The sequence below is a fragment of the Phaenicophaeus curvirostris genome, chromosome 3 (assembly GCF_032191515.1).
Source record: "Phaenicophaeus curvirostris isolate KB17595 chromosome 3, BPBGC_Pcur_1.0, whole genome shotgun sequence".
NCBI lineage: Eukaryota > Metazoa > Chordata > Aves > Cuculiformes > Cuculidae > Phaenicophaeus > Phaenicophaeus curvirostris.
In genome coordinates this window covers 77409976-77434410 of record NC_091394.1, presented here as the reverse complement: position 1 = coordinate 77434410, position 24435 = coordinate 77409976, and the positions used below count along the sequence as shown (strand labels likewise).

At 44.5% G+C, this 24435-nt stretch overlaps 1 protein-coding gene across 3 annotated transcripts in view; it reads right to left on the bottom strand.

Moving 5' to 3' along the window:
• GRHL2 (grainyhead like transcription factor 2) overlaps nt 1-23791 on the bottom strand; it is a 67680-nt gene extending 43889 nt beyond the window's left edge. For all 3 annotated transcript variants that reach the window (XM_069854430.1, XM_069854432.1, XM_069854431.1), the window contains exons 1-5: nt 23534-23791; nt 10802-10991; nt 7843-7910; nt 5852-6236; nt 467-519 (exon numbers count right to left, since the gene is read on the bottom strand). In XM_069854430.1, the coding sequence (XP_069710531.1) occupies nt 467-519; nt 5852-6236; nt 7843-7910; nt 10802-10991; nt 23534-23553 (716 nt within the window). In that variant the 5' untranslated portion in view covers nt 23554-23791. The remainder of the gene's footprint in view (nt 1-466; nt 520-5851; nt 6237-7842; nt 7911-10801; nt 10992-23533) is intronic.
• Between the last annotated feature and the right edge of the window lie 644 nt (nt 23792-24435).

The window sequence follows — 24435 nt, the reverse complement described above, 5'->3', positions numbered from 1 at the left end:
AGTAACCTAGAAAAACAGAAATAGTAACTAGAAAAAACAGAAGGCAAAAATGAAGATGGGAATTCCAGAAGACTGGTGTAACCAGTTCAACCATCCTGGACACCTGGCTTGTGCATCCTGCCATCCTGAAAGGTAGGGAAGATTTTCCATGAACTGGCTGCCAAAGCTGTGCCCTGTTACCTGGGGAACCTCTCTCAACAGTTTTCATCTCACATATCTCTGTGGGGCTTCAGGGGATTTGCTAACTTAAAACAATGCTGAAGGAAGATAACAGATGAAGACATAAACTGGTCAGATATTAAAGCAAATATGCACATTAGAACAGGAGTGATGCTGGGCAGCATCAAGGGAGCCCTGCAGGTAACCCTGAGTGATGAAAGGGAAGGTGGGAAGCGGACACAAGCAGCCTCTCCCTGATACATTCCTACGTGATGCCAGTCAACACATTTCAAAGCCTATGCCATACCTTGTTTGTTCGTAAATATATTCTTCAGCCCCCACTGACACACTGCGATACTTCTGAAAAATAAAAACAACAATTAAATATAGTTCAGTACAATCAAAATACTAACAAAAGCAGAACTGTCTGTTTAAGAACCCCTCAGAAGAAATGATCAATCATTTAAAAGTTAAAATCCCCAAAAACTGGAGTGGACCCTACATGGCCTTTACACTAAAATCAACAGAGATAATTCATTTCTGTCAAGCTTTTAATTTTTCATAATCTAACTGCTACAGGAATGTAGCTGAAAAAAGCCATCCAGATTATTAAACTCCTTGCCTGTACAGGAATATATTCTAAAACAATCTGGAAAATATACCCAATCTCAAAGTTAAGCAGATTCTCAAGAGAAATTGTAGTTTTCCTAGAGACCTCATTTTCCTTTTGTTTTGCTTTTAAAACTGTATGTGCTCAGCTGTTCTTAAGGCCTACAATGAAATGGTGACAAAAATTTAGATTGCTATGCTATCTATTTTGAATCGGTGATTGTGTTTGAGCAAAACACACAATTTACCAGATGAAAGGAGACCTACAGTCACTCTTTAAACATGAACATACATCTATAGAAAAAAAAATATCTACAAAGGTAGAATGCTGAAAGAATGGAATCTTTTTGCACTGCCTAAGCAGGGATTTGTACTCTGTCTTCCTGAACAAACAAGCCTGTTTGTACTCTACTCTGTAAGCCTTGTCGTTGCTTCTTGGCTTGTCTTTTGCCTGAAACGTGTTTTTGCTGATGTCTCTCTAATTCACTGATGGATCATTACATTCAATCTCCAGGATTTCTTTTGTGATCACCAGTTGGCAATTAAAAGCTGTTTAGCTTCCAGAAGCGTCAAGTCAGGCAATTTTGAAAACAGTTTTTAATTTTACCTTACGCACAACTGTGCCACAACAAATACCCAGTCAGACACTAGTTAAGTGCAAAGGTATTGCATATTAGCGAGGAATATTTCTTGAAGATCAAAAGCCAAGGATCCATGACCAGTAGAACAGTTAAGTGAAATACTCTGAGAAATGTAACTTCTAAGGGGTATTACAATAACGAGTGTCCCATATTACCCGCATTTTATATGAAGGCTAGAGGTTGACATTGTCAAAAACATTCCATTTACTTACCTATCCTCAAAAATTTTGTCTATACTATAAAGGACCAATTAATTACTTGCAGCTAAATAAGAATATGAAAGAAATGAGAAAGGTACATTTATAATTGTCAAAATTGTATTCGAAGAACATAGCAAGACGTTGAAGTGTCCACTACCACTGGGATCAATAAAAACTCAGCACTCCTTCAGTATAACAGAACTAAGTCACTCAATAAGCATTTTGAAACAATTTCTAAATACGCATTCATAATGTGCTTAAATATTGAGCAGGTATCAGAGCAAATCTACTGCAGCCAAACCTAGCCATTCTCACTGAATGAATAGGAAAACCAGTAAGAATAATGGTACTCCTACTTTAAACAGTAATTCAGCACAAGTTTCTCTTTTGGTACGTTTTGACCTTTTAGCTTATGCTCTCCCCACATACACACTGCTGTCCCTACACACCAGCCCGTGGCTAGAGAAGCAGTCAGAGCACCGCAGGGGAGAAGCACATCCTGGGATTTGCATAGTAGAGAAAAAAAAAAGGGGACAGGCTAAGTGTTGAGTGAGGCTGCAACAGGGTGGGAAAGCTCTTCCTGCTCCCCCATCACAAGCGTGTGAGCGTTTGGGGCTGAAAGGCCACAAACAGCAGCACACGCCTCATCCAACAGCTACAGATGGGGACCGAGGTAAAGTTAGTTGTTTAGTCTCCCTGTACTGTTAATAGCGGAGGTGAAGATGTAGAAGAGTGAGTGCACCTGGCAAACCATTCCACGCACTTTTTGCAATCGGATTCATACTGCCTCTTTCTATGCTGTCTGCAGGGAAAGCCTAGATGAGAAGTATTGTACACTGCATGAACGGATCATTTTAAAAAAACATGTAATAAAATATAACCATTGCAATAAAACTTATCACAACACGGAGTTTGGGATGCAAGGCCAACGTATAGATGTAAATTTCCTTTTTGCCCCAAGTTAAACATGCACTTTGCACACTGGACAGTATTTTGCGCAGTGCAGCCTGACCCAGCAGCTCTCAGCAGCATCTCAGAGCAAACCAGCACAGTGGAATCCCTCAGCTACAGCACCCCAGGGAAAGCCAGGGCTACAGTACTGCTGGCCTCCCACAAAAAGCCATTTACCACTAACAAGGAAAAATAGCTGAAATTACACGGTTTGATAATGTGGAGCAGTGTTTCTAATCCAAGGTTTGATTTTACTGATTTTTCAAGATCAAGCTAGATTTGTTCATTAATTATTCATTTAGCTGACCTAAATGTATTCTATATCTGAAAATGGATTTCACCTCCAGGAATCCTGATCTATAATGCTTGTGGGGAGACAATATACTTTTCTATAATATATATACACAAACACACAATAAATTTGTTATATAGTCAGTAAGAGCAAGACAGTCTTAATGTACTTTTCATAGAATCATAGAATCATAGAATAACCAGGTTGGAAAAGACCCACCAGATCATCAAGTCCAACCATTCCTATCAAACACTAAACCATGCCCCTCTGCACCTCGGCCACCCGTGCCTTAAACACCTCCAGGGAAGGGGACTCAACCACCTCCCTGGGCAGCCTGTTCCAGTGCCCAATGACCCTTTCTGTGAAGAATTTTTTCCTAATGTCCAGCCTAAATCTCCCCTGGCAGAGCTTGAGGCCATTCCCTCTTGTCCTGTCCCCCGTCACTTGGGAGAAGAGGCCAGCACCCTCCTCTCTACAACCTCCTTTCACGTAGTTGTAGAGAGCAATGAGGTCTCCCCTCAGCCTCCTCTTCTCCAGGCTGAACAACCCCAGCTCTCTCAGCCGTTCCTCATAAGACCTGTTCTCCAGCCCCCTCACCAGCTTCGTTGCTCTTCTCTGGACTCGCTCCAGAGCCTCAACATCCTTCTTGTGGTGAGGGGCCCAGAACTGAACACAGGATTCGAGGAGCGGTCTCACCAGTGCCGAGTACAGAGGGAGAATAACCTCCCTGGACCTGCTGGTCACGCCGTTTCTGATACAAGCCAAGATGCCATTGGCCTTCTTGGCCACCTGGGCACACTGCTGGCCCATGTTTAGTCGGCTGTCAACCAACACCCCCAGGTCTCTCAGGTCTCTCTTTTATTACATTTACAACTGCATAGAGTTGAAGGAGAAAATTTCAAGGCGAGTTTTACCACTTGGTATCTCTAACTATTTTCAGCTTGAAATAACTTTTACATTTCTACATGGAACAGGTGATCTTGAGTGCTATCATGAAGCACATGCAAGAGAACCGGGTGATCAGGCCCAGTCAACACGGGTTCACAAAAGGCAGGTCTTGCCAAACTAACCTGATCGCCTTCTATGACAAAGTGACTCGGCTGCTGGATGAGGGAAAGGCTGTGGATGTGGTCTTCCCGGACTTCAGTAAAGCCTTTGACACAGTTTCTCACAGCATTCTGCTTCAGAAACTGTCAGCCTCTGGCCTGGACAGGCGCCCACTCTCCTGGGTGGAAAACTGGTTGGATGGCCGGGCCCAGAGAGTGGTGGGAAATGGTGTGAAATCCAGCTGGAGGCCAGTGACAAGCGGGGTTCCCCAGGGCTCAGTGCTGGGTCCAGCCCTGTTCAATGTCTTTATCACTGACCTGGATGAAGGCATCGAGTGCTCCCTTAGCAAGTTTGCAGACGACACTAAGCTGGGTGGAAGTGTGGATCTGCTGGAGGGCAGGGAGGCTCTGCAAAGGGATCTGAACAGGCTGGACCGCTGGGCTGAGTCCAATGGGATGAGGTTTAACAAGGCCAAATGCCGGGTCCTGCACTTGGGGCACAACAACCCTATGCAGTGCTACAGACTAGGAGAAGTCTGTCTAGAAAGCTGCCTGGAGGAGAGGGACCTGGGGGTGTTGGTTGACAGCCGACTGAATATGAGCCAGCAGTGTGCCCAGGTGGCCAAGAAGGCCAATGGCATCTTGGCTTGTATCAGAAACGGCGTGACCAGCAGGTCCAGGGAGGTTATTCTCCCTCTGTACTCGGCACTGGTGAGACCGCTCCTCGAATACTGTGTTCAGTTCTGGGCCCCTCACCACAAGAAGGATGTTGAGGCTCTGGAGCGAGTCCAGAGAAGAGCAACAAAGCTGGTGAAGGGGCTGGAGAACAGGCCTCATGAGGAGCAGCTGAGAGAGCTGGGGTTGTTCAGCCTGGAGAAGAGAAGGCTGAGGGGAGACCTCATTGCTTTCTATAACTATCTGAAAGGAGGTTGTAGAGAGGAGGGTGCTGGCCTCTTCTCCCAAGTGACGGGGGACAGGACAAGAGGGAATGGCCCCAAGCTCCACCAGGGGATGTTCAGGCTGGACATTAGGAAAAACTTTTTCATGGAAAGGGTCATTGGGCACTGGAACAGGCTGCCCAGGGAGGTGGTTGAGTCCCCTTCCCTGGAGGTGTTTAAGGCACAGGTGGACGAGGTGCTGAGGGGCATGGTTTAGTGATTGATAGGAATGGCTGGACTCGATGATCCGGTGGGTCTCTTCCAACCTGGTTATTCTATGATTCTATGATTTCTGGATTGTTTTCGTTACTCTGCAGCAGTCAAAAGCAGCCAGAGGGTACTCACCATATTAAAGCTGACTGTTGTAATTAGTTTGCCTCAGCCTAATTGTAAAATAGTTAAAAGGTAGCTCCTTGTCTCTCTTCTTCTCAGTCCAATTCCCCTACATATACATGTACCACAGTGTTTGCTTGCCTCTACTCACCAAATTCCACTACTTTTTCTCACTTGCCCGTGTTGCAGAGTAGAGCTTAGTGCAACAGAGAGCTCCTAAATAAATAACTCTGGTTTATCCAGCAGCTGAGGCTGACACAGTTCATTTGCACTTTAAGAAGAACATTAAGAATTTCCCAGTTACAGAGTGGCTGCTATTTCATACTGTTACCTATAGGTTTGAAGGCAGATCTTGCTAACAGAAAACAGATCTTCCAGAATGGCAGCTATCCTCTACTTCACTCAATATCTATCCCAAAGACAAAACATCAGCACCTATCATTCGCAGTTTCCTATAAACAACTTAAATAGTCTGAAATGCCTGGTGGTGCTCCCCTGTAATCAGAGCACAGACAGACAGGAACATGGCACTAAGCAAGGATGGATTTTTTCAAATACGCATCACTGTTCTTCTAACAGCTCTTGTGGACAACTCATATCTCCTTGTTTACAAGCTCGAATCTTATTTTGTTTACAGCTTTTTATTGAGTTCTTAGAAGTTAATTTGAGGTGAAAAACTTACTTCTGTTCCTCCATCTTTGAAATTGTCGCTGTATGTACTGTCTGGAGTGCTGCGCTGGTCATCTTTGAGATAATTTGTGTGGGGAGCAATACTGGACACTTCAAAGTGTTCAAAGATAACCCCTCGGTGCTCCTCATTTTCTCCTCTTGCATAGTGTGTTTGTGGAGTCATAAAAACAGGGGTGAACTCCTCTGCTTTAACCACAGTCACTCCAGTCCCAGTGATGGGCGTTGAGCTCCCAGACACATTTGTGCTGTATTCCCTTTTGGATGACTCCAAAGGATCTTGATTCAAGGAAAGGTTAACTGGCACTGTCTTCAGGACTTGCACACGGTTTTCTCCCCCACTTAAATTACTCTGAGCTTCCGTAGTATTAAGACAATTTCTGTGTGAGACAAAACCAAAAAATGTTATGAACTGTCCCGACAGAGTGAATCTCCTCCTTAAATACGTTAAAGTTCTCAGACGGCAGGGAAGGAGATCTTTCAACTCTGAAAAGCCATTACCATAAGAAGCAGCACATTAACAAATATTAATACCAACTAGGCAAAAGGCAACGTAAGGCAAGCAGTGAGGTCCAGATCTCTTTAACAGCTAGGGAAAATATAATGCATTTTATTTGACCTGTAATCAGTATGGCCTGTTATGAAAAATTCTGCATATCTGGGGTTGCTTTTGCCTTGGCTTATAATTTGGGTGCAAAAATCAATCCACCAGTGCAACAGCCTTTATGCACAAAATAAGCATAAGGAGTGAGGTGAGATATGGACTACTCACAGTGGATAATTTGCATGTGAAATAGGCACAATATCAACAGTAAAATTTACACGGTGTCACATGCTCTTTCAGGCTATTGACAACCTCTGCTGTCTGCGTAATTCTGGTACCAATGCTCTTCAGAAAGAGCAACCCCAGGAATCCCATTGTATCAGAGTAGATTAGTAGCAATAGCAGCTGCAACGTAACCTCCAGCAGCATTCCCACCTCCAGCAGTATTCCCACATCTTCCTGCAGTTGTTGTTGAAAACAATCTGATTGCTGATAGTAGTTGGACTGACATAAAATTGTTAACTCGTAAAATTTTTAGTACTTGTAACCACTTTGTTTTCAATCTAGGAGATCTGTCCTGACATCACAGTTCCTCTCTCTTCTCTTGGCTTTCCACTGAAAGCCAGTTTTCTCAATTACAATCAACTTGGGAATTTCTCTGGTGTTCACAGCAGAAAACCGTCCATCAAAAACTTACACATTCGGTTTTGAAACAGTGAATTTATACTACTACTTATTTAAAACATTCACCTTATACAGCTAGTGGAGACCACCCTAGGCTGTCCTGAATTAGCTACACTGAAGAAACTTTGTGCAGCTCCTCCCTGCTAAAATTTCACGTGATGGTGTCTTCCTGTATGTAAAAACTTAGCTCTTTCTACATAAATATACACTCTCTCGTGCACAAGTCTTAATAAAGGCAGGAGTCAGCTTCCTCCAACTCTTCAAGTCACTTTTACCCTACAGAGGAAAGCTGAAATCTGAGAGGAGTGGGAAAAGCATTTTGAGTGAATGATTTCAAGAGAGTTGCTTTATTTACTTCTGGACAGACCCTAAGTTATGTTAAATAAAACTGTATAAATCAGGCTACTGAGGCCAAACCACTCACTTTTTTCTCTAGAAGAAAATTGAAAGAAAATCAGCCCATAGCCAACCTTCAACATAATCTGATTTTACTGATCTCAGCAGCAGCAGAACAACAAAATGAAACACAAACAAATTAAAAAAACCTTTCTGCTGCTTTGCCAATTGCTTGTTTAATAATGCTGTGCAATTTTTCTAATAAATTAAAAGTAAAAAGGACTAAAGTTTGTTTCTCAAAACAGTCTTCATTCTTTTATCTTTTGGAAACAAACCATAAACCCTCAGGCTATCAGCTCCTTCAGTTCACAACCGATCAGCACTGTTAGTAGCTGGGTGTATGATTTGGAATAATACTGTACCTTTTATCTTGGTCTTCTTGATTATCACTCACTTTGTTAACAGACAACAGCCTTTTATCTCTGGGAACCTGAGAACAACACCAGGCAAGGGGTCAGGTAAATGCAACTGTCAGGTATTTGCAGCTTCAGACTATGCTACTACAACAACTAAAAACATATAACCATATTAGTGTTGTCGAGTTCACAGACGCCAGGAGCTGTTTTATTTTGAAAGACTGATTATAAACAGAAAGATAAATTCCAACAGATAATAATGTAGGGATTGTTTTCTTTTCTAGTTCTTGGGCGCATGGAGCAAAACACTCCTGTAATATGTCCTTATCTTTGGAATATCAAGCTAGGTCAAGCTAGCTGAAAATAAAAGCTTATATTCCCAAATGCACACACACTTTTCATTAAATAATAAAAGATGAGAAGGAAGACATGATACTTTGACGAGCTTCACATGGAGACCCTTCTAGCTCAGAAGAAAAAGGGTTTTCAACTGAATCACACATGCCAACTAAGTGTTCCCATTATAAGGCAGTCTGGAGGGTAAAGGATTCATACCTAGGAGAAGTTTGTGGATCTTTCCTTTTCCTAGCATGGGGAAAGGTCAGGGCATGCTGGCATGTCATCAGAGAACTTCTGACTTCTGAGTGCATTAACAGTCATGAGAAGTAAAAATGCAGTCAAACCTGGCACCTCAACAGACTAAGAATTGACACCAAGTGACTTAAAAGATTTGTCTTCTCACATACCAGTTTCCTGAAACCAGCACAGATATGAAATCACCAAGGACAAAGTTGTTGCCATGACTGTATTTTTTCTTTTCTTGCTGAACCAGCAACTTGAGAGATAAAACTTACAATCTATCTTTTACAAAAGAAGGTATATCCACTCCGACACAGTAGTTACCTTGGGATTAAAGAGCAAAAATAGACCTAGGAATGGGATAAAACTGTGCCTTTTATCTTTAAATTAAGAAATATCAGGAAAATATCCTAATTTAGATGAAAAACAATACTACAGTGCACTACAGTAGCCAAGGTTGGTTGGCATCAGCTCTACACGCAAGACAGCAGCAGTCAGAGAGCACTAGTCTGAGCCTTTCCTTCTCTTAGGGACTTCTCTCCCTATTAAGCATCCTCCTGGTCAAAAATACCTTTTCATATATTTTAGAAGTGGGATGCAAACCACAGTTTGCATATGTTGATTCTTCTGTTAAGATGATAAATTTATCCCTGAAGGATGGTCTGTGTTTAGCTAAATATCACTACAAGAAAAAGGAGAATGAAAAAAAACCAACCAGTTAAGTTCAAATAATGCCTAGCGACTGGAAAAAATACTTCAATAAAATTACCCAGCATGTCAGAACAAATAAGCCAAATGGTATATAAGGGCAATTCAAGAGTCTGGTGTACTGGAAGTTCTCCTCTACACTTCCACACTACAGCACAGAGGTTTAATTTAGGTTTTAAGTTCCTGTTTGAGAGCATCAGCAAGAGTTATCATTTTCTCCCAGTTTGAGACAGAAATAGTTATGACTGAATGGTGGAAATGGCTTTGAGATTAACACAGTTTATTTCATCTGAACCCCGAGACTGTTGCAACTGCTTGAGAACGAAAAAGGCTGTTCTCTAGTTTTTACTTAAAAAAACTCCAGCAGATTAATGAACTGCTACATACAAAGGTATCACTAAAAGAGAAGCTAACGCTCCAGATGCTCAAACACATCCCAGATCTTACAAATCCACATTAACTTCACAGACTCTGGCACTGTGGTAATTGTCAAGTAGAGAAAATGACCTTTCATATTTCTCATTGGGAAAAGATTTTCTCTACTGATGAAACACAAAAGTAAGGAACACCTCTTGAAATATCAGTACAGAAATTAAAACAACATCTAACCACAAGGCTGGTATATGGCATCTTGCCTACAACCCCTTCTCCTAAGCATTCATTTAATAATCATAGCAGAGACTAAAAAGAGCAACCCATTCTCTAAAAGCATTTGCAATAAATAGTAAAAGCTAAAGGTTTCAATTTTAAATTTCCTTTCCTGCTATTTCTTCACAAATTACGAGGGGAGCTGGCATCGTTCTGCTGGCTTTCACAGATCATCCGTCCAATGCAGGCACAGGTTGCTCCAGGAGTACCGACAGTTTAAATGAAACTAACAATTTCATAGTTCAGTGCATGATTCTGTTTGCAGAGTACTCAGCCTAGGTTTCAGATTGAAATTTCTGCATTACGCAGAGATGCGCCCTGTAGGACTCACCTCTGAATTCAGCAGAAATCTCAGACATAGCTCTGCTTAAACACTAGGAAACACACAAAAAAGAAAAGTGGTATCCAAACGGCAGGTAAAGCCCTGGGCTTAGAACTCTGAGTCAGTGCTTTCCCTGTAAACTGACTTAGATCTCTGTCTCTGTGACTGGTTCCATTTCTGTCCCCCACCTTTCTATTCAGCCTGCAAATTTCCAGCACAAGGGCTAGACCTCACTGTATGTTTGTATACAGACTACTGCAATCATTATACAAATAAAAATAACATGGGAAACTGTCAGATGAGAGATACTCCAGTTAAAAAGCAAACCAAAACATGTGTGGAACGAACCAGAAAAGCAGATAAATCTACAGATGGACAAGGTCTCCCCTTTTCCACTCTTCAAAGAATACTTCAAGTATCCAGCACAAATAAAAGGGGGGGGGGTGTAATTCATTCAATGCTACGCTCAAAAAGAAATCATGGCTGCAAATATAATACGGGAATTCTGATTCTGTTTTTTCTCTCCAGAACAAAACACATTAAAACAGCCTCAGCCAGGCTTCCTAAAACAGAAAGGGGTGCTTGATGCAAATATCAGACAGAAAATGAAATGCAGTGATCTTTGGCTTTGAGAACTGCCTCTTTTGATGCCTTTTAGAACAGTCCCTTGCTAGTGCAGCAGGGAGTAATAATGACAGAGTTACCTACTTTATAATAGTCATACAATAGGCCAAGAGCAGCAGCACTGTCCTCATCACCATTTATGCTCATCATAGCCTTGGTAGCTGCTGTTAGGGGATTCTCCAAATACGACTTCCAGGCTTCATCTTCGCTGGTGTAGGCTCGTCTGGTGTTGAATGAAGTGTCATTTGGCACTAAGGCCACAAGCCGCTTGTTACTGCATAGACAGGAAGAATAAAATGGTGATCTGGAAGACGTTACTTTATTCACAAGGCATGTTAAGGAACATCATATAGCTCAATGAAAGTGATATGATTACATCAAGCAAGCATCTCTGTATTACTCTGGGTGACATTTACTTATCAGTATTAGGCATCTTCAGTACTTAAAAAAAAATCACATGTGCAGATCACATGATAATCACTCAAATGTATTTTTACTAATACATAGGCAGAGCTATCAAAATATTTTTAAACTATTCGGCAAAAAGAAGTAACAATATAATAACCTTTTGATCCAGTATTTTTGCTAGACACTTGGTCAAGGAAAAATACATTTCATTAAAATCTGTTATAAGAAGGTGGCATGAAAGAAAAAAGTATTTAAGAGTAATCTAATGCTCACCTAAATCAAGTATAGCTCAGTATTTAAAAAACAGGCACGCCTTACAAATGAGCTGTTCTCTGCTTTCGGAATGCAATTTGTCAGTAATTTCAGAGAGGTTTTCTGCAACAGGACAGAAGCAATAGGACCAGTGGATGGAGTAGAAGTCACCAACATATTTGGTCTTGTTTCCCACTTTATCACTCACCACATGCAGTTACAGACCACAACACACACAAGCCCATTAGTAAGAGTGATTTGCAGCACAGCAGTTTCCTCCAGCCTAAAATGGTACAAACTGAGCAGTGCCTGTGTGTATTATGGGAGAGGCTGCTGAACTGCAGCTATGGCTGAAATTTCCAGTATAATGGAAACATAAATGAAGATAATTGTACCTTTGTTCATGAAAAGTTCAACAAACTCACGGATAAAAGAGCTGGGCTGGGGCAGGGGGAAAGCAGCACTCATACAAGATAGCAAGCAAACAGATTAGACTGGGAAATGGTAGAGTGAGGGGTGTGCTATATACTGGTGTTGCAAGAGTACTGTCAGGAATTGTGGCTCGGGTCACAGGGATCAGGATGAAACTTTTAATAGGTTACACCTGACAAATTTGAAAGCTGTAAAGATGGTAGAATAACTGAATATGCTGACCTAACTGGTGAAAACAGCAGCTATTCGCAGTGACCTTCACAAAACATTTCTGCTGTCTTCTACATAAAACCTGTCCATTACTCAGCCCCCTCTCTTAGCTCTCCACTCCCTACAGCCGTGCCAGCTCCGCAGACCTAACCCAGCCAACTGCCGCTGTCACACAGAGTGGCGTTCAAACACTGCGCTACCAAGCCTTTTATTTGATTTCAGAAACAGGATTTGATAAAAGCACAACTGAACCCAGGCGGCAAATGCCCTGGGATGCGGGGAGCGGTCTTGCCTGGCCCCTGAGCCACAGTGGCCGCAGGCTCCGGGCTCCACCGCTGCCTAAGCCCAACCTGCAAAGTTCCTGCTCCGTGTTTAAGGAAGAAGAGGGGGCTGGTGGAGATTGTCATCTCTATGGTACAGAGCACTGTTTACAAGTTTCTTTATTTAATGAAAAACAAAATAATCCACCTGGTACACAGAGCAGATTTTTATGAGCTCTGTGGGGGTAGAGAGCATTTTGCAGCCTTGTATGATGAAATCCAGGTAACAATTACAGTTCAGATTATATTTTGCTTTCACCTAAAATACCTGGAGTTTTAGAAACTTCCTTTCTTCTCTGAGGGCCTCTCTTGCTGCCTCACCTTTTGCTGTCTCTTCTAGTTTTTGTCCCTCTTTTTTCCACATCCACAATTGTGTAGTTACAGGTTTGCTTCAGCAAGCCAAAATGAGGCATACATTAGGAACCCAATGAAAGAGAGAGAGAACTGCGAGGTCCGCTTGCCTTTTCAATACCTTATTGTTAGCGACTCAAATCAGATTTGCAGCAGCCCTACTGTTTGTGCCAGAGGTATCTAAGGGCCTGTTCTTGCTCTGGAGTAGCCAATTCTCCCTGGCTCAGAGGCAATTATTCCAGGCAAGGATTCTCCTCTCCTCAACAAAGCTCCCCTTCAGCTAAAGCCTGGCTGTTTCGCTGCATGGGCGGCTGCCCATTGCAATGCACAAAACGCTGCTCGCTCTCCTTCCGGCAGCAATCTTCCCTTACAATCAATAAGTGTCTTTTCTTACTCAGAGCGCTCATAGCCAGGCTATAGCCATAACTGATTTATGAGTACTACAGGCAGACTGGGAGATGCCCTTTACAAAGCTGAGCTGTGCTTGTTTGCATAATTGCTGAAAGGGAGAAGTCAACCTCTGCTACTCTAACTTAGTAAAGAGAATCTTAAAGCAATTAAAAGAGTGTGTCCCTCAGAGGTGTTGTTGTATACAACTGTGCTGGGGAGAAGCTAAAGTAAAGGGGATAAATGTTCTAGGAACAGCCACTCAGCAAGTGAACCACTGGGATGGCTGGAAAGGCACAGGTGCACCAACCTAGAGCCTCCCCAGGGAACATTTTCTCTAAAACCCAGGTTTTCTCATTTAAAAACTAAATATCCGTCTCGATGGTCTGCAGCATAATCAACTGACGCACTCATTGTGTTTACTCTGCAAACAGACCAAAACAATAGCACCAAGAAAAATAAAAAACTTCCTCATCACCCCCATCCCTGCAATCACCTCCGTGGGAGGTTAATGGTCAGACATAATTATTGTGATTTAACATAGTCAATCATTTCAAAGATTATATCCAAAGCAGCCAGCCAAAACAACAGCACTCACTTTAAGAAATCTCCCCTATTAATTAAGGTCGTTGGATGGGAGGAGGGTTTCCCTTAAGAAACGAGGCTTGTGTGTGTGCAGGCATTCCCTTTCCTTTTTCATGACTGTTGAAACTTCTGGACAATTTCAACCAAATGTGACAGAGGAGTAGCAAAATCCCCCATAACCAGAGGGGATAAATACTTTGTATTTTAATATATTCCAAGAAAACCCAACCTCCTAAGCAAGGTAAGCTCCCCTGGTCCTGTTAGGCCCCCTTCCACACTGGGGCATCGCCAGCTGTTCCTCATGACAGCACGCAACTGCTTGGAGGAAAGTGGTTCTGGTGGCACCTGGACCATGGGGAAGGGTGCTATGGAGTGTTCGCAATGGAGAGATCTGCTCTGAACACCCCACCTGTGAGAAAAGCCTCAGTTGGAGCCTGTAATTAGTAATACATCCACATTTGCATCAAAAGCTGCAAATCCATCAGTGACCCCATTCACGGAGAACCATTCACTCAAGGAAGGAATATGGGGCAAGTTTGCAAATGGAAGATTCCCATCCAACCTGCCCAGCAATATCATCAAATACTCGCTGCAGCCACAGGTACATCAGCTAAAAGCCTGACACCGAGTGGAGAACAAGCTCAACCCTGACTGTGCCCATTCCTCACCCAGGCTAGCCCACCACCCCTCCACACCACAGTCTGAAGGGGGGTGCTAACCAGAACACAGCCGGGAGGGGCGCCTGCATGAGATGAAACCACAGCATTGTTTTACCACAGAGATGCAGCTTAATAAGTGAGGATACCTTGTGAGTAAAAGCACCCCATTTGTTTCAAGCTATTAGTTGAGATCCTAATGAATGCAAAATGTTTCAGTTGTTTTATGTTAAATAGTAGTGGGTGGTTATGTACCTTGATTTATAGATGTGTGAAAACAAAAAGTCTTTTCTTGAGGAATGGTCTAACTTGAAAGCTAGATTGCCCCCTCACTCAAGTGTTTATGTCATGACTAAAATTCATAAGGCCTTTAGTTTGGAAAAATCTCTTCCACTTCCCACCCCCACCAGTAGAGACTTTCTTGTTGTACCGTTTACATGATTTGTGTGCTTTCCTCTTAGGAAAACTGATGTGTAAGTTTTCCAGGTTTATACCAGTTATGGTGATTTCTGCATCTGCTAAACTGATATATTTAAACTTATTTAAATTGGAGATTATTGAATTTTATAAAACCCAGACAAGTACAGCATATAAACCAGGGATGTCCAAAACTGTGCTCACTGTTTCATTTCAGTTACTGCAGCACAACAACAGAAGTTGGAGAGGTACATTGTACCTTAATGTCAATATATTAGCTGAATGGAAAGGGCTGGCCTTTCAAGCTCCTCTTCAGATTAGATAATGAACTTTCAACAGCCAGCACTTGGTGCTATAAAATCTTACTACAGGCAAATTCTCACCCAGCTTGATGCAATTTGTGCATTAGCTTACACAGAATCAGAAATGCCCATTAACACTTCAAGGAACAATGGTGAAAAGTGGCAGTTTTGTGATCACAGCTTGATTTTCATTCAGAAATGACATTTCCTGCCCGCCAGTCCCTCCCAGCCAATTTTAAAGCTTAAGAGCTTTCTGTTGAATTTGCTAAGTTCATGCAGTCCTCAACCTCCTTGCTAAATTTGCCATCGAACATAAAGCAGACCAGTGCAGCTGTGCTGCAGCAAGTGCTGCAGCAAGCGCAACTGCACCCTGCTCTCTTCCACCACATGCTCAGCTTTACAGCCAGATCCAGTGGGTACTAGCAGAGAAGAAAGTCTCTTCCTGCCTTGCCCAGGAAATACACCCCTAAAACACAAAGCAGACTCTTGAAAGTCCCAAGGCAGGCATGCAGCTCAGACATCTCCTGCGTTCTTCATTGCTTTTCGGAAACTGCAGTTGTTCTGTCAGCAAACTTAAAAAACTATAAGAATTGAGGTGCTTCATGCATATTCCTTCTTGGCTACTTTACTCCCAGATAATGCATTAGGGCTTCCTCCTCCTTGCGCAGGGCACATGCCGGATGGCAATACAGATGGGAATTCCACAAGCAATACGTGTGATGCAGCAGGAGAATGGGAGGAATCCCAATTCCCAGGTTTTAGCCAGACCGGAGCCTGCCTACTCTTAAACCTGCGAGACGGGAGCACCAAGCACATCTGTGCAGCATCCTCTGCAAACTGTCCCTTCAGGAAAGGAGACGGAAGGCTTTGATCCTAAGAGCTGTTACGAAGAGCACAGAAATTTTAGCACCAAATGACCGCAAAAGGCAAGAGAGACTCTTGTCATCCTGGCTCCCAGCCCAGCATGTCAAGGCCATAGGATATTTATCATAAGGTCCCTTTTTTGCTGGATGATAAGAAATGGCACAGGACAACTGTCTGCAATCAGGAAACCCTGAGAGAAATCAACTAAAATGAGATGCCAGCCAAAGGGACTACTTTTTATGCTGCATCCTGAGTTTCTGATCCTTTAATAACCCAGACCGGAGACCCGGCTGAAGTATGCTGAGCCTCAGCGTGCTATGGGAAGAACACCTGCCTGCTTTGTCTTTCCTGCAGTGCAAAGCAAGAAATGGGGAACTTCGAGAGCACCCACATTTCAACTGCTATGACAAAATGTATAGGCACATGCCCCAGCCACATCCGAGAGATGCAAAGACAGATAAAGCTTCCACTTCAGCTTTGACACAGCCAAGCAGGGCAGAGTGTGATCACTTACAAAAGTTTCAGTAGCTCTAGAGCTTTGTAAATTTAGTTTACGCTTACGTGATTCTCAGTTCGGTTATAAGGCTAGAATAAGACAGATTTAGAAAAGATGTGCATACATTTTGTCTTATACCCACATATGCAAATTCACAAGTACAAACTGAACCCCTATGACCATTTAAAAGGCAGCTAAAGACAGATCCCACAGAAGGTGGATAAGGTAACAGATTTTGGATTCCAAATCATAAATTTTTGCCAGAGCTTATCATACAAAGAAGATTAAATCAAAGCTAGCCCTAGTGCTTGAAACCATTTGTTCTAAAGATTCTAAGGTTAGCTCAATTTCCTACCCTCAACATGCTGCTTTTCCTAGACACCAAAATAAGAAAAAAAAAACCACACACACACACACACAAAACAAAACAAAAGAACCACGGGTGACTCACTGCAAGTTTTGATTTATTTAGTTTAAAAAAAAAAAAAGTTTTGACTCCTCAGGATTTATTGCCAAAAGTTTAATTAAAAAGTCAGCAACATTGTTTTTTCAATTAGATAATAGTGTTCCGTTAAAACTACAAAGGAGCATAAATGTTTAACGAACAGGAAAATTATGGCCCGCGTCTCTTGGTATTTTGCCTTTCGTAGCCGACAATCACAACCTTCCCAGAAGCACTAAGAGGTCTCCAAAATGCACTTAGCCCAGCCCAGTGAGCATATAAATGTACAAATGACTCGGGAGTGAAGGCAAATCAAAGCACTCAGACCACCAAGAAACCAGAAGATAAGATGCCCTCTGGCCCAGCCAGCAGTCCATACCAAGAAAAAAAAAAATCCCATTAAAGAGGCAGAGTAATTTTGCCTACTAATGAATGCAGGTTTGGGACTTTTGCAATTTTGGGACAATTATTCTTTTAGAGCACAAATCTTAACAAGATTACACATGTTAAATGATTAAAAGGAATTGTTTTACCTTTACCAAATACTTCAAGAGAAAATAATACACTGAGAGCAGAAACAACAAATGGTAAAACAGACCAGTTCAACAATTAGATACCTACTAGAATTTTTATTTGGTTTTACTCAGAACCAAAATAACTTGAGCATGTCATAGTGATTAAAAAGATTAAAATGAATAGGTGACTCATTAACATTGACAAAAAATTATTATGAAGTACGTCAAAGTGGAGGTACTAAAAAGAAATCTGACACAAGGATTAAATACACACAGTAAATGCCTACAGAGGACCAGTTCAAGTAGGCAATTACACCCCAAGACAGACTTTTTATAGCTATGAATTCAAAGACTTGTTTTGTTTCACTTTTAATGAAATATTATTTCCACTAGACAAACTTCTGTTATTAGTGCAGAGTAGTCTGTTGCCCCCTCCCCACTTTTTTTTAAACTAGGCAGAGAACAGCCTCAAAAAAGGCATCTTTCAGCAAATTCATTTTAAAAAACTATTGACAATTCAAAACAATGTGGATCCTCTGGAGCTCACAACATGACTGCAGTAGCCAAAAGAGTTGATCAGAATTAGCAATTCCTTAGAAGCTTCAGCCCAGGCCATGCTCCATTTTGCTAAGAAGTGTACTTCCAGCATGCGTAGCACCCAGGTTTGTTTTAGCTGACTCGAAGCAGCCAGCAGTAGGCTTTAAAATTAAAACCAGGTGGTGACAAGGCTTCCCAGACCTGCTGCAGTTTAACCTGACCCTTGGCCCTGTGGCCCTTATTCATTCACTGCTTCCACGGAGTTAATGGAAATGGAATAGTTACTGCACTGACAGCACTGACCGCAGTTTTTTGCAGAATATGAACTTTTACACAGGAGGAAAACATGAATTCAACAATCAAGCAATCCCAGGAGTCAAGATTTCCCACAAATATTTAAAAAAGCACACAAACCCAAAAATATACTTTACAGAACAATCAAAATACAGAATTATGGAAGGTGCAAGTATCTCCCATTATTAGGAAAATTAACAGGTCTACGGATACTTGTAATCCTCAAGGCTGAAGAGATATTCTCAAGCTACAGGTATGTTGCAATATTTGACTTTTCCAGAGTTCACAGGCGCTTAATATGGTTTCCTTGGTTAAATATTTCATAAGCAACAGTTCTCTTCTTTATGAAGTTAGTACTATCAAAGAACAGGACAGCGTCCCAGTGTACTAGGATGTCTGAAATAATTACTAATTTTAATTAGCTACTACTGTGCCAACCACTGATTAAAAAGCTAATGGAGATTCATCCCAGGATGAATTCCTGGATCAGCATTTGAAAGCGCTGTTTTGTGTGTGTTTGTGAGCGTATTAAAAAGGGCAGCTTCACTGGCTACTCCATAATAATGGGAAAAAAATATTTAAGGTAACAATCAATGGTCTGCACTGGATTAATATTTGTGGAAATATTTGACAACAAATGTCAACTGGTGTAATATCATTTCCCCTTCAGATGTCCCTGCCAGAACAAAAATGATGATGTCCCTGCTGACCCTTCCACAGGGAAGAGGTTACTCAATCATTACAATCAAGCAAGTGACCTGGGAAAATCCTGTCCTTCCTGTTCTGCTTTGATCTTCAGCCTGGTCTCAGACTTCAGCACCAGAGAGACAGCAGCGTTAATAGCAAGAGGTAACCATTTGATAACCTTATTCCTCTCCATTAAGCTTAAGGTTGCAAGACTTACACAATTCTGCACACTGATTTTCCACCTTCCTTGCACAGAGATGGTCTTCTGGGGAACATCCATGACAGCATGTCTGATATTTCAAAAGCACAAGCACTAAACACCTGTAATTCCTGTCTCTCCATTCATTCCCTGATGAGTAACACTTTGGAAAACCCATCTCAATGGATGCCCTATCTAGACACTCCACAATGGAAAAAAAAGCCCTGAGTATTCTGTGACCTATCTGCCACTCAGCATCTGCTGATGGGAAACAAGTTTAGCCCTCAAAGAAAAAGTTAAGAACAATTCACAGAGTCACACTGTAAACCAAAAATTCCCTTTGTTGTTATGTACTAGATGCTTAAGTTAAATATTATGAAGGCAGCATCTACCTTCACAAAGAGGAAGAAATAGGAAACCAAGGCAAAATTACTCTGTGAAGAGCCTAAGATCAACTTCTGCCACAGACACTACCAAGTAGCAACCTGGATGTGAACATCATTCCGCTGACACACAGAAGCAAGTCTGAACCCATTCCCACCTCCAGGCTCACTCTCCCCTCAGTTATTTACCCACATGCACATGTTCATCTGCAGACCGAGGTTGCCTCAAGTCCTCCTTAATGTGGTCAGCCTGAGCATGCCCCAGCCCCGTCTTCCCGGTGTCCCGAGTCGCTCTTGCACACACTGGGGATGCTGGGAGCCCAACCAGCCTGACGGACAGGCAGTCATGCAGCTGGGCAGGGAGCAAGAGAACCACAGCAACCAGCACGCTCAGGCAGTGCCAGCCTACGTGGGACTCACAGCTTTACACAACATCGGAAGCAGCAGGGACAAAACTGTGTGTGGCATCGACCAGGCAGATCCCAAGTAGTTGCACAGTTACTGCTCCTCAACAATCTCTAGAACCCTGTTAAGTGTCACAAGTATTGAGGTCACCAATTAGCTTCACTAACGCACTACAGCCACTGATCTGGAGCCCTGTGGTGATAATTTTTTTTCTATATGCTACAGTAAGAGCAATTTTTCAGCCTATAAATACAGAACTGAACCCTGGAACCATCTTTACATCCTGCAAAGGGATGATCCCTCCTCCTTGCCCTGTAGCCTTCAGAGTCCATTCAATCCCCTCATGATGGCTCTGAGAATTGGATTGTAACAGAAGCAGCTGCATGGACCTCCAAAATGTTCACAGAGAGGCAGGGACACCTATTTCCATCTACAGAGGCTCTAGTTAGAGCAGCTCCATCTCTAACACCTGCCATTTGCTCTCAACGCCTCTGCATATGAAGAACCCAGATCAATGAAAAATGGATATTGGAGATAACCTCCAAGAGGAGACCAGGCTACTCTCAACACAGCACTCCCCTGAGCTAGTTCTCTAGCTGCAAACGGCTCCGCTGACACAGATGAGAAGGCAGAACCGAGGCAGGAGCAAGTGGCCACAGCCTGCTTAAGTCGGTACTACCTCTGAAAAATGCATGTGAAATCATGCCTTATCTCTTCTGACCCAGAGGTGTTCCTGGAAGCAAGCAGGCAAGACCCAGCTTAAGCAGAAAGACTAAAGGGAAAGACAGGGAGATATGCACGCTATCTTAAGGATAATCTCCCCTTCCAAGCTCCTTAGTTAGCATTAGAATCAAACGACTGGATTCTTTAGCATTTTCACTTGACTGCCCACCTTCCTTCCTGAAAGCCTATGGAGTGCACAGCACCCTGGTCCTTCCCTCCAAAGAGAGACACCGCTGTGCTGTGCAGCAGGGTATACAGCCTATCAAAAAAAACTCGGGAAATCCCATGGAAGGATGAGACAGGAACGTATTTTACCACACCTTCTGTATCCCCATAGCTGCTCAGTCCTCTACATCAGCACTTTACTAGCACAAACCCCACAAAAACATGTCCAATGACACTGACAAATTAACTGACCTCGAAATAATGAGCTTCCCTCTCCAGTCTTGCCTGTAGGGAAGACCTGTTTTTAAGTAAAAGAAAGGCCATGTGGAGGAGAACAATGTTGTACTCTCTGGATTGGGTTTTAATTTGGTATAATTAGAACCTAAGAAAAACAACAAAAAATACTCTTCCCATGCAAACTCCCCCCATCACCACCCGCCAGTCTAATATCTCATTCCACCTGGTCATCTTTCCTGAAAACAAATCTGTTTGTCTCCTCACGTTACACTTCTGTATAGAGAGCCCGGGGGTTTTCTTTACTTTTTATTTCCTTTTCAAACTCCTACCTACCATCTATGAATTTTCTAAACACCTTAACCAGAAACAGATCACAGGCATACCTGCAAGGGGGAAGTGCTGTTACCTGAAGGTACCTGCTGTGCGGTGCTTTCACGTTCCTCACAGTGGTAACAGCAGCAGGACTACAGAGAGCAGGGGATGAAGGGCGTTCATGCTCCTGTCTCAGTAGCTTACACCTATGCCACACTGTTCCCGTTGGGAAGGAAGGATAGTCCTGTAGCTTAGTAGTGTCCTAGACCCAAATGGGAACCACTGTTGCCCTAGTTTCTTACATGAGTTGGGTTTCAACTGCACTGGTTTTCTGTTTCAAAGCTGCCTGTGGTAAGCAGCTGCTCCTTCTCCCCTTCCATGTTCTGCTCCTGGTAGCTGCTTGCTCTGCTGCGTCCTCGTTTTTGACCCTGCGCTGAAACTACTGGCAACACGGCCCTCTTCATCCTCACACAGCTTTGAGATGCCCTCGATCGCTGCTTGTTGTCTGCTCTTTCGCAGTTAATCTGGTTCCCCTCCCAACTCAATGACTGCTTTTCCAACTGCTCCTCCTTGCCCCACCGAGTCCCTCAGGGCTCTGTCCTTATTCCCTTCCTTGCACTTAAACCATTTACTGCTCTTATCTCACCACCTGAGGCATTAGTTCCCTTCCCTAGCTCAGACCATAGACTCATAGAACAGTTTGGGTTGGAAGGGATCTTAAAGATCATCTAGTTTCAAACCCCTTGCCCTGGGCAGGGACACCTCCCACTAGCTCAGGCTGCCCAAAGCCCCATCCAACCTGGCCTTGAACACCTCCAGGGATGGGGCATCCCCAGCTTCCCCGGGCAACCTGTGCCAGTGCCTCACCACTCTCACAGTGAAGAAATCCTTCCTTATGTCTAGTCTAAATCTGCCCCTCTCCAGTTTATACCCATTTTCCCCTGCCCTATCACTACAAGCCTTTGTAAACAGTCCCTCTCCAGCTTTCTTGTAGCCAATTCAGATACTGGAAGGTCACTATAAGGTCTCTTCAGAGCCTTCTCTTCTCCAGGCTGAACAACCCCGACTCTCTTAGCCTGTCCTCGCACGGGAGGTGCTCCAGCCCTCGGAACACCTTTGTAGCCCTCGGATCACCTTTGTAGCCTCCTCCAGACCCTCAATTCCACTTTGTTCTCAACTACTACGTCAACTAGGTCAGTTTCACAGAAGTCGCTACCTTTGCGCTATCCTACCGTCAGCTGATGTTTGAAAAAGGCAGGGCTGAAATATTTTTTGTTTAATCTTTTTGCTCCGAACCTCACTATCGGGGCAGCCAGGCCCGCTGGTTTCCTTTGTCGGGTAATCCCTCTCTCTGTCCCGGACAGGCGGGCTGTCCCCAGGCCCCTCTCGGCCCCCACCCGCAGGCTCCTCCTCTCCCCGCTCGCCACAAGGGCTGCTGGGCACCCAACAGGGCTCGCACCTGAGCCGCGCTCCTACCTGCGCCAGCAGGAAAACAAACCTGCCGTCTCCTGCTCGGCCTCTGCCACCTCCCACCCTCCATTTTCCCTGCCCCATTCCTCTTCCCCGTCCTCCTCCTCCTCCTGCAAGAAACACCAATAACCCGAGCAGGTAGAATAGCCCGGCGGCTCCTCGGAGCCCCCGCGGGGGGAGCGGGCTTTGGAGTTTCCCCCACGCGAAGCGAACCCCTCGGGTATCCCCGAGCGCTTCCCACGTCTCCCTCCTCCGCCGGAGCGACTGGAAAAGTTACTTTTTAACCCCCGGCCGGAGGCACCGGTGTGCGGGCTCGCCGGGAAAACAAGGTGAGGGCGCCCGGGCCGGGGAGAACCGGGACGGGGCCCGGGAGCGCGGGGGGAGGGGGGGAAGGTGATGAAAAGCCCTTTGTTGCGCTCGCACAAAAGCCGAGGAGGAGGGAGGTTTTTTTTTGGCGTCGGGCGAGAAGCGCTCGGTCCCGAGAAGCGAAACCTCGAGGTGAAAGGGAAAAGGAAGAAAAGGAAAATTTTTTTTTTTTAAAAAAAAAAAAGGAAAATAAAAAAAGGATTTTTTTTTTAAAAAATAAAGGGAGAAGGGGGACAAAAATAGAAACTGAAAGAGTCGTTCAAACAAACGAGGCGAAGCCCCGCGGGCCGGCGGGGAGCGGCGTGTCCCGCACCGGGGCCGCTGCGCCGCCCGCCCCGGGAGCCCCGGCCCGGCGGGGGGAGCCCCGCGCGGCGGCGGCGGCGGCGCCTGCGATCACTTACTTGTCCGTCTCTTGTGACATGTTTGATCCAATGAACTCTCTCCCCTTTTTCCCGGTGCCTCCGTCTCCCCGGCGGAACTGGACTTTCAGGTCTGTGCAGGTGAAGGCGCGTCGCGTGTGAAGCGCCCGGGACGGCAGAACCAGAGCTACTGGTAATTCTGCTTTCGGGTTCCCCCCCTCTCGCGGCTCCGCGGGCACAGGTAGCGCCGAGCCCCCTCCCCCTGGCGCGCGGGGCCGGCCGCGCAGGTAACTTTCCCGAGCGGCGCCGGATTCTTCGGGAGCGGGAGCGGGGCCGGGGGGGAGCCGCGCGCTGATTGGGCGGCGGCGCCGGCAGGTGCGACGCCATTGGAAGGGGCGCGCAGGTAAGGGCGCAGCGGCCAGGTAAGCGCCGCGGCCGCCGGGGAGGGAGGGAGGGAGGCAGCCCCGCCGCCAAACCGGCCCTCCCTGCCCCCGCCCCGCCCGACACGTGCTCTGCCCGCTCCGCTCCCTCTCCGCTCCCTCTCCTCCACCTCTCCTCTCCCTCTCCTCTCCCTCTCCTCCACCTCTCCTCTCCTCCAGCTCTCCTCCACCCTGCCCTCCCTGCACTCTGCCCCCTCCATGCGCAGATCTGCTGGCCAGCGCCATGTCCCCTGCCCACACCTGCCCGCACCTGCCCAGGTGTCACCCACCTTCTTGGGACAGTTTAATAGAGGTGACTCTTTTTTTTTGTTGGGTTTCAGGGTTTTTTGTTTGCTTTTTGTCTGTTTTTGGGGGGTTTTGGGTTTATTTTTTTTTTGTTATTGACCTTACCCACGGTCAGGAGTACCCGGATTTGATGTTGGTGAACGTTTTGGCACAGAAGACATCTCGTGGCAGAAGGATGAAGTGGTACCAGGCGATGGTATTAGGAAGCAGGCATTAGAC